Below are 10,677 nucleotides of genomic sequence, written 5' to 3'. Positions count from 1 at the left end.
AAAAAAAAAAAAAAAAAAAAAAAAAAGAATTCCACCATATCTTTGGGGCTGCATGAATCCATAGTAGTTTCATGGGATCTTTCTGGGCTTGGACAGGCCTCATTTATTGGACTGATTATTTTTGGTGGAAGAGATTTCAGATGTGTGGAGAGTTCTACACTAAAGACCTGGGATCTCTGGGGATTGACCATCTGTAGAAAATGAATGTGACCCTGACTATCAGCAAAGTAGCGATTTGGGGAGCATCTGGCTTTTATGCAATTATCATTTGCATTAAAATTCTTGAAGGCCATCTCTCCCAATTTCCTGTTAACTTCTTTCCTAAAGGCCCAGATGGGAAAAACACATTGTAATTCTCAAACTTGACAAAAGAAATGAGCTTACAGCAGAACCATGTGCTGGGGTCTTTGATGTGGTGGGGAATGACACACTGTGGTTAATGTCAGGGTTCTGATTTGGAATTTTCTCATCCCTAAAATATCCATTAATGTTGGGGTAGAATCATACAAGGTAACACATAAAGCCCTGAGCTTGGTGCCTAAAATAAAACCTAGCAAGTTTTGTTTTATTTATTTATTTGGTTTTATTTATTTATTTATTTGTTTGTTTGGTTTTTTTTTTTGAGACATAGAGCCTCACTATGTAGTTGAGTCTGATCTGAAACTCACTATGTAGCCCAGGCTGGTCTCAAACTCACAGTGATCCTCCTGCCTCAGCCTCCCGAGTGCTGGGATTACAGGCTTGTGCCACCACATACACTATGTAGCCCAGGCTGGTCTCAAACTCACAGTGATCCTCCTGCCTCAGCCTCCCGAGTGCTGGGATTACAGGCTTGTGCCACCATGCCCAGTTTAGCAAGTTTTAAATAAGTATTTCCTATGACTTATTATCACTTTTAAAAATTATTAAACAAGAACTCTGAAGGCTGGCCAGAGAGTCATTTAGATGTCCATGTGCCACTGCCTAGGCCCAGGCAACCTGAAGTCGTACGTCCCTGCTAAGGGATACCTAGATTAGGGGACATTATTTCAGACAGAACCTGCTCATACTGACCCATGGAAAGGCAGCAAAAGCACAGGAGACTGCTGACATTGGGATCCTGGCTCTGTTCCCTGGGTAAGCTTCTACAGCCGTCTTACCCTCTCTGTGCCTCAGTTTTCTCATCTGTAGAACAGGCTGCTGGGCTTGAGACCTGAGTGATCCTGCCTCTGCAGATTCAACCAACTGCAGATCAATAACAATTAAGACAAGTTGCACTAGCATTGAGCATTATAGGCGTTGTTATTATTCCTGCAGATAATACAGTGGAACAATGACTTGCACAGCATTTCCATTGTATTAGGTATTCTAAATGATTTAGAGAAGATTTAGGGTAAAGTTTGTGTGAATAGGATAACTGCAAATACGCCACTTTATATCAGGAATTTACGCTTTCATTCATCTTGATACCTGCAGAGGGTCCTGGAACCACTAGGAAGGGATGGCTATACTTTGTATTATTCAAAATAATCTAGATTTACACATGTTCACGTGGATAAATCTTTAAAAGTGTCTTCAGTCTATAATTCCAGTGGCTTAGGAGCCTGAGGCAAGGAGGATTGAAGGTTCAAGGTGAGCCTAGACAACTTAATGAGACCCTGTCTCAAAATGGCTGGAGATGTAGCTCAGAGTGAAGACCCTGGGTTCAATCCTCAGTACCACCAAAAAGAAAACAGTTTGGTGTCCTTCGGGGTTGGAACTGATGCCCTGGGAGCAAGAGATGACTTCTGTGTTGAGATTTATTCAAACACCCAGCACCTTGTGATTGCTCAGTGACTGTTGGATATCTTTACTGTGATCACTAGATTTACCAGGTCCCATCTGTACTTGGGAATGGATTTTAGAGTAAAAGACTTTATATAAAAGTCACTTCTAAGATTGCATTTGTCTCCATTCTTCTGGGATGGATGGGATGAGAAGCTGAGACCATGGAAGCTAGACTTCTGGGAACAGCATTAATAACTGTAGGGATATTCCCAGTCCTGTGTGTCCATTAATCTCAGATCTCCTGAAGAGTGATTCAGTAGAAGTCTGAATAGAAACTGTATACTGCTAGCATATACCCTTGAGCTGTGTATGAGAAGAAATCTTCATTTACTGAAGATCTGCAGAAAAGAGAAATGGGGCAGGGGAGACAGAGGCAGAGGGAGACCTAGAGAGAGATGAGCAGTCTTACCCTAGTTATTCCTCCAACTCTGTGTGCAGAGGATTCTTCCTTTGCTCAATGAGAGTAAAAGAAGTAGTGTATGGGAAAAGAAAACTTTCATGCACTACATTTAGTACTTCTGGTCACCAAAGGTGACCTCACCAAGAAATTCCCCAATGTGTTTTGCAAACACTGACTGGACATCCTTCAATTCAATTCAGTTCTGTTATTCTCTTCCTGGAATAAGCGTTAGAACCCACAGATGAAGTTTTCAGTCCTGCTAGCCTGTCTCACTGCACATGCCAGTTTCACCTATGTTTCTGACCAAAGATGAGGTTCCAATGATATCCTCGTTGGATGTATTATTGGGCTTTCCCATTCCTTGACAGAATGTCCAACACCCACAACTGAGGAAGGCGGAAGAGAGGTTTAATTGGCTCATGTTTTCCATCTGTGCTCAGCTGGGTCTGAGTCAGAAGCATGGTGGAAGGGCATGGCGGAGTGAAGCTGCTCAATTCATGGAGGCCAGATTGCAGAGCAGGCAACAGGGTCAGAAAGAGACCAGGGACCAGATGTAGTATCCAAGGCCACACCTCCATGCCCCATCCAGAGCATGCTTTACTAATCTGCTGTTTCTTTTTTGTTTTGTTTTGTTTTTGGTACCGGGGATTCAACTCAGGTCCTTGCGCTTGCAAGGCTGAGCTAAATCCCTGGCCCTATCTGCTGTTTCTTATTCAGTGAAGTTGACATATTAGAATTAACAATCACATCAGAGCCAGCCATTTGTTACTGTAGCTCACAGGACTCAGGACAGCACTTTATTTAGGAATACTGCTTTATTATAAAAAGATACAAGTCTGGAATAGCCAGATAGCCTGGGAACCTTGGACATGTGATGGGGTGCACCACCTTCCTGATACCTCCATGTGTTCTTCAGCCCAAAGCTCTCTGAACCCCATAGGTTAGGGACTTTTATGGAGGCTCCATCACACAGACATGAATAATTATTAACTCAATCTGTAGCTTCCCTTCCCTCCCTGAGGATGGAATATGGAGCCGAAGGTTTCAAGTTGCTAATCCTAATCAGGATTTGATCTTTCTGGTGACCAGTCCCCATCTAGGTTCTCATGAAGTAACTCATTAAAGCAGAAGATACTCACTCCTGTTATCCAGGAACTCCCCAGAGATTTAGGAGCTCTGGGTCTGAACCTGGGGTCAAGGGAGAGGGAAGGGCAGGGAGAAGAGGAGAAGTAAAAATGACCAAGATGCAAAGTGTGTATGTGCCAGTTCCCCAAGATAAATGTAATTTTATATGTATCATCAATTTAAAAAAGAAACTTGGGTCCAAGAGCAAATATTAAAATAAAGGATTCGGGAAATTACATGCCCTTTACAAGCTGCATGCCAGGAAATAGGGACAAAAACCAAACATATTTCTTATCATAAGAAATACACAGTATCACGAGGGGAGATAATATGTTAACCAATAAAAAGTCTGTGATTTTAAAATTCCTCTCCTAACAACTAGAAGTAAATCTTCATGTGATCTGTCACTCATGGCCCAGCATGCCACACTTGTACCTGTAGGATCCCAGGTGCCCCTGCCCCAGGGCTTCCTCTCTGGCCAAAGATTTTAGTCCATGAGCTGTTCCCTTTACCAGGGCCAGGATACAATTCAGAAGTATCATTTCTGCTTGCTGCCTTTTGGCTTGGTGTGTACTCAGCCAAGTACGCCATCCATTATCACTGCCTGATGCTAGGATGAATTCACCAAGTTCCATGCCAACCTTTGAGAGGCAGCCAGTGTACACTGTTGGGGTCCCGTCACCTGGGGGAAGGTTTCGAGAGGCTTCCCACCTGCAAAGAGGGGTGCTCAGAGACAGACTTGTTTTCTTGGTACTGAGTAGTGCAAGTTTTGCCACCTCCTTTGGACCACTTCCTCCCAAGTGGATAGAGCAGCGCCCCCTAAACCAAGGGCACGAGTGTGAGTGACCAGCCTGGTGGACATATTTTAGCTAAGATCTCATGATGGTTTTGTAAATACAGATCCATAGCTCTTAGCTTCTAACACATGGTGGGCTATGAGATGCCACCATTGGTGAAGGTCAAGATGATAGCCACTGGACCAGCATCCCACAGCCTGGAGCAAAACAGCCATGGTACGTATTTGGGACATACCAGAACCCTAACCCAGTGCTTCTCAACCTCCATTTTCTCCTCCTTCTCCTCTCCCTACTCCTTCCTCTTTCCCAACCCACAGAAGCCCTTAAGACATGTGTTACCCTAGCTACCCTACCCATGTGAAATCTAACAGCACCAATTTACTGTTCCCCCAAAACCTGGTGTGCTTGGATCACAGGGGTACTGTGCTCATCAGTGGATTGATCACCGATGAGGTCAGTATCTGTGCTGATAGGAGCGGGTTCTGGTAGGAAGAGCTGGAAACCATGAGCTGGAACGGGGTATGTGTTCTTGTCTGCAGCTCCTCCCTTCCCACTCTGCTCTCTGGCTGCCATGGGTTAAGAACCTTCTCTTCTGTTGTGTGTCTCTGCCATCCTGTTCCTGCCTTGGAGCCAGCAAACCATAGACTGAACCTGTGAACCAAAACAAATATCCTCGCGTCAAGTTGTGGTGTGAGGTATCACAGCCAGTGACAGGGATGTGACTAAGACAACTTATATCAGTGTGTGTACCATGGCCCTTGGAGAATCACAGACCACTGTAATAGCTCAGAATGTTTGACCCCTAAGAGTCCATTTTCACCCCACTGGAGGTGATACCATCTACTGAGAATTCATATTCAAGTCTGAGACAGTTTTGACCATCGGGGCCCAGCTGTGAAGAGAGGTGACCTGGAGTGAGCAGAGGGTCGGTGTGCATGTATGACAGGGGCTCCTGTCTGAGACGGGAAGCCACATGCAGTTAGTTTGCAGAGGTGTCAAATGCTAAGAAAGATGGGCCATTCTCTCATGTCTTGAATTTTCAGATTCTCACTTTTACAGACCTTGGATGACTCTCTGAGCAAACACTTTGTTCTGTGTTCAAGGTGATTTCACTGTTTTGTTTTTCTTTTAAAAGTGCAGTTTTAAAACCAGCTTTACTGCCCCCCAGTAAGTGCTGCCTCTTGATGTCCGGGGCAGCTGTGCTGGGAATGCACTGGAGTCTACTTTCTCTATTGCTCCCATTATTGTGAGGAACTTGCTGATTTGAATGGCAAGACCATAGCTCTTCATTGCTTGAATTCATCGTCTTATGCTTACCAAGGAGGCTGGAATTTTAGATCCCTTTGTCTTATTTAGTGGTGAGAATGAAATCGATTCCCTCTGTGTAGCTCATTGATGGTTCCACCCCATTTGGTGGCTAAAGCTTTCCCTTTCCTACTAACTTGCCATTGCCTCTCTAATGCTCTCTGAAGTTTTCTCTACACCGAGATCACTTCGTGGACTATCTGTTCTGAATTATTGACACTTTAATGATGGTATCTGCTTGGCTTTGGAAACTCGGTTTTGAATGAATGTTCTCTGAAGGTGAATGTGCATGGAGAGATTGATTTATGTATTTGCACTCTGGCAAACTCTTGCCTGCAGACACCGGGGCTGCCTTTACTGGTTGGGGCCATGATGATAAAGGTGTGGCCGAGCTCTGGGTAGGGTTGTCATTTTGAGCAGTTCTGAGGGTACAGGATATCATGCTGATGACTCGCTAAGTTCAAACAATGCCCTGGAGGTTTGGTTTCATCCGTAAAGTTGGCCAAGACCACATTGTGGTTAGTATCAGCTCTAGCATGAGAGAGGCAACAGATGCAGAATTGAACAAAAGAGCAACAAGCCAGAGACCCCATTCGTTCATTTGATGAGTATGTGCTGCGTGCCTGTGATGGTATTGATGGTATTAAATATCCAAAGATATTTTAGAGCTGTTCCTAGACCTTGTGGAATTCACAGCCCAGGTGGAAGTCAGGCATGAGAATCAGTGACTGGGTTGCCTGGTGATGAATTCTATAATAAATGCACATTAAGTTAGCAGGAGAATGCATACACACACACACACACACACACAAACACACATGCGTGCACACACACACGGTGATCCACTCTGGCTAGTGAGAGGAAGGGGTCAGGAATAAAAAGGAACATGACATTTCAGCTCCATCCTAGAGAACAAGATTATGTTTACCAGGTATGTTCGTGGAGGAAGGCATTCCAGAAGGAGGGAACAGAGAGTACGTAGGCCTAGGGCTTCAAAAGCATGGCATTTTATGCAAAGGTGGGGGACAAAAGTGTACAAAAGACATAACAGAGACTTGAATGCTGTGCGGAGGTGGTTTCTCTATTTTTGGTCTAAGATGCCACTGAAGTTTATGGAGCGTGATCATATTGGCTTTGGGGCAAGAATTAGTTCTCAGAAGCATTGGCCCACTATAGTTGTCGGAAAGGGAACTTGGGTATTGGAATAATGTGGATGACAGAGCAGCCACAGGTATTTCAGAGGTGAAGTCAGTAAGACTTGGTGACTGAAAATATAGAGTGATAAGGATGAAGCTCCCACTCTTATCACTGCGTACAGCTGGGGCTTTGAGGTCCTGTGACATGTGGTTGTGTTAAGTGGGAGGTGCCTATTGGGCATTGAGATACAGTAGCAAGACAGTCATGCATTGCTTAACAACAGGGTGCACTCTGGGAATTGCATCCTTAAGCGATTTCCCTGTTGTTTTAACCTTATTGTGTGCCTGCACACACCTGGACGGCACAGCCTACAACACACGTGGGATATATGATGTATGGGTGTACACACACACACACACACGGTGGGATTGAAAAATATGTGTTTAGATTTTGTATCAGAGCAAAAGACACATTGTCACTGATTTCCCTCAGAATACTCCTTCCCACTTGAAACACAATTATCGCATTGTTTTTGCCACTTGCAGAAGCAATTCGTAAGTCCTTTTTTCCAAGTGTCTTTATTTGTGCTGCCCTGGCTGCCATGGTGTCCCGAATCAATTCAAAATGGTTGCCTTGCACAGTCATTTTGACTTTGGGAAGAGCCAGAAATTGCATAGTGCCAGATCTGGTGAATAAAGTGGATGAGGACACTGCATTGTTGTTGTGAGCTTGTCTTTCTGCTCGATGGCACTAACAGCAGCATTCACTGTATTTCTGATCACACCTCATTAAATCACTTGCAAAACAGAGCTTCCAGAACTGCTTCAAAAAGTAGCAGGAATGATGTGTATTGAAAGCAAGGGAGAAGATTTTAAGGACGATTAATAGCTGTGTCTCTTCACTGTAATGTAGTTTTAAAAAGTAAAATGTTCATCATAGTTTTGATCACCACTCATATGCATGGTATAATATACTGCTCCTAGAGCCACAGTAAGTGAGCATAAGGTTAAATCAAGCACAAGAAAAAATTAGGCCATCAAGAAATGTGCTAAGCAGGATATATGTGAAGTTGCTTTTGAAATAATACAGCACGCTGTTTTACAGTAAATGTTTTCATTAGTACAAGGTGTGTATTCTAAAATGATGACAAAAGTATAGTAATGAAACTATATAAGAAGCAGTCATTTGTTACCATAATCGACTATTGTGGACTATACTTAATTATATGTGCTGTGCCTTTATACAACTGGGATTTTTTTTTTTTATCAGCATCACCACTACCAGGTGAGTGAGAGTACAATGACTTTAATGTCACTGGGTTATAGGAGTTTTTATGTCTCCATTAGAATTGTCTGGGTCCACGGTGGCATGTAGAGTATGTCATTGATCAAAACGAAGTTAACCAGGTATGCGACTGTACTGCCAGATATGAATTTGTGACATTAGAAGTACGAGTAATGGTCAGTTTCTGGTGGTACCTGGGCATTTTAAGAATGAACTTTCAGTGATGGCTACCAGCTCTTCTTCATTTCCTGAGGTCATGTGAGGAGAAGAGCCCCAAGATATTTATGGCCCTGGGTACAGGTTCAGCTACTTTTCCACTCATCCTTATATCTTCTCCTTCCAGGGGATGGCCAGGTGGATTTTGATGAATTCATGACTATTCTTGGGCCCAAACTGGTCTCTTCAGAAGGTCGTGATGGTTTTCTCGGAAACACAATAGACAGCATATTCTGGCAGGTAAGTAAGAATTTTTTTTAAGATGAAGTTTGGCAGTATATATATGTTTGGGATTAACTTTTGACTGAAATCTTGAACTTCTGTTCAGCTGGTGAAGTTCTCTTCTGGCCTAGAGTGACATACCTGCCTTGAATTCCACGTCTAAGTTAGAGTCCAAACTAGGTCCTCTGAACAGAAAATCCAAATTATACTCATTTAAGATCTGCAGGAGTGAAATAGTTTATCATTTTTAAAATTTTATAGCAAAAGTTCTGCACTTGGGAGAAATGAGATTCTTCCTCTTTTGATTAAAAAAATCTTTTTCTTGGGGAACCTGCGAGAAGGGCACAGTGATACTATCTGAATCAGTTCTGTCCTTGACCTAGACCACAGAAGTCCCTGCTGAGGGGATGCCTGGTGGCCTCCTGGGTTGGGATTCTGCTGCCTTAAAGATGACAGAATGGTTTTATCTAAACATTCAGTGTTTCTCAGTGTCCTTCTCTTTGTGTCTCGGGAGAGATCTCTTAGGAGGTTCCTAATATCTGCAATTCTAATTATTAAAATGCTCTGAAATCATTTTCATATTTGTGTTTTAATTTTAAAATAGGACTTGTTTCATGATTATGGAATTTGGGGAATGGGTTATTAGTTACTGTTTAAAGAATTTGTCAAGTTGCATTGAATTACCTCTTAGACACGTGAAAGACCATTCAGACATGGTGTGGTTTCTTTAATTTCTTGATATACATTTTACTCTCCTAAAGAGCTTCCTCTAACCTAGATAAGGATTGCATTATCTTTTGTCTTATTCAGATGGTCATCTTGCATGCGGCCGTAGGTATTAAGAACTTATTACATACTCTGTAGTATATCAGTCATTATGGGTTTTACAAAAAGCATTGAAGACTCAGTTTTCAATGTTTAAGAATTTGACTGGGAAATCACCGCTGAGAGAGAGAATAATGAAATGGTTGTGATGGTCACTGGCCTGTAATCTGCTTGAATGCCAGACTTCCTTGTCATCGCTTCTCACCCTAGAACACTGTCCACAGCAGGCTCTCAGTAACTGTTTTTTCCCGTAGGGTGAATAGAGGTTCAAGAAAGGAGCATAATAGAGACTTGAGGGCTCAGATAAGGCTTTAGAAAATGGGGGTACTTACTTTGAAATGTGGGTGGGATATAGCACAGAGAGAGAAAAGAGGATATTGCAGGACTGTCACAGAGATGTCACTGGCCAAAAACCATGAAGGAAAGACCTGAGGACCTCCAGGCAGCATGGACTTAGGTCCTATGAAGAAGAGGCAAAGCAGATTTCCGAGTTCTCAGTTTGCCCTGCTAGACAGGAAGAAAACCATGGAGTACAAACAAGTCTTTGTGGGGCTGAATTCTAATTGAACCTGCTGAGTGTCTGGTGAGGGTTAGACAACTAGGAGCGGGAGCGGGAGGAAGGGGAGGAGGAAGCGCCTATGGCTGGAATCAGTCAGGGGCTGCAGTGCTGGCAAGAGGCCAGGGCTGAAAACCCTGATTTGGGCTTCAGCAGAGCAGTGGGTGAAGTCATAGGTAAAGATGAGCTCACTAGGTAAGCTGCCGGAAGGTGGATGAGCAGGGCCAGGACACCATCCCAGAGGGCGTCCAGGAGCAGGGGAGAGGGAGGCAGAGCCTCTGAACTCCACACCACTGATGCACGTTCAAGGAATACCATCTCCTGGAGCTGGTGTTGGGATCAGGCATTTGTTGGGGTCCCTACTCACCACGTGATGAGAATATGTCACAGCTCATATAGTCCTTCAGTTATGCCTCAGTGTGCCTTAGCAGTTGAAAGGGCAGATGGATAGTCTGAGGCAGAAGTAAGAATGAGCAAGAGTTAGGATGATGGAGAAACATTGCTTCCTATCTGCCCGTCTTTCCAATGGCTTCCATCTGGGTCCGCTCTGGAAGGGCATCCGTAAGTTAGTTCCCCCCCTGGCCTCTCTCTGTTCCCTGAAATGCTTTCCACCCTCTGCTCCACCCACCAGGCCAACTCTGGCTTAAAAGAATGCTCCATAAACATGGGTGCACATACTTCTCTGTGATATGATTCTTTCAGTTCTCTTGGAAAGATACTTTCCAATGGCTTCCATCTGGGTCCGCTCTGGAAGGGCATCCGTAAGTTAGTTCCCCCCCTGGCCTCTCTCTGTTCCCTGAAATGCTTTCCACCCTCTGCTCCACCCACCAGGCCAACTCTGGCTTAAAAGAATGCTCCATAAACATGGGTGCACATACTTCTCTGTGATATGATTCTTTCAGTTCTCTTGGAAAGATACCCAACACAGGGATGGCTGGGTCAAATGGAACCTCCAGTCCAAGCTCTTTGAGGTATCTCCATATTGATTTCCATAGTGGTTGCAC

General features: G+C 43.8%; 1 protein-coding gene across 9 annotated transcripts in view; it reads left to right on the top strand.

Moving 5' to 3' along the window:
* The window catches only part of Caln1 (calneuron 1), a 531,563-nt gene that overhangs the window by 311,142 nt on the left and 209,744 nt on the right, over positions 1 to 10,677 (top strand). For all 9 annotated transcript variants that reach the window (XM_010625017.2, XM_033764903.1, XM_033764904.1 and 6 more), the window contains one exon: positions 8,198 to 8,310. In XM_010625017.2, coding sequence (XP_010623319.1) covers positions 8,198 to 8,310 — 113 coding nt within the window. The remainder of the gene's footprint in view (positions 1 to 8,197; positions 8,311 to 10,677) is intronic.

This window comes from Fukomys damarensis, unplaced genomic scaffold (genome assembly GCF_012274545.1).
Source record: "Fukomys damarensis isolate Sample0158 unplaced genomic scaffold, DMR_v1.0_HiC HiC_scaffold_17, whole genome shotgun sequence".
In the NCBI taxonomy this organism is placed as follows: Eukaryota; Metazoa; Chordata; class Mammalia; order Rodentia; family Bathyergidae; genus Fukomys; species Fukomys damarensis.
The sequence above is the reverse complement of the archived record's forward strand: the minus strand, read 5'-3'. Positions and strand labels throughout refer to the sequence as shown.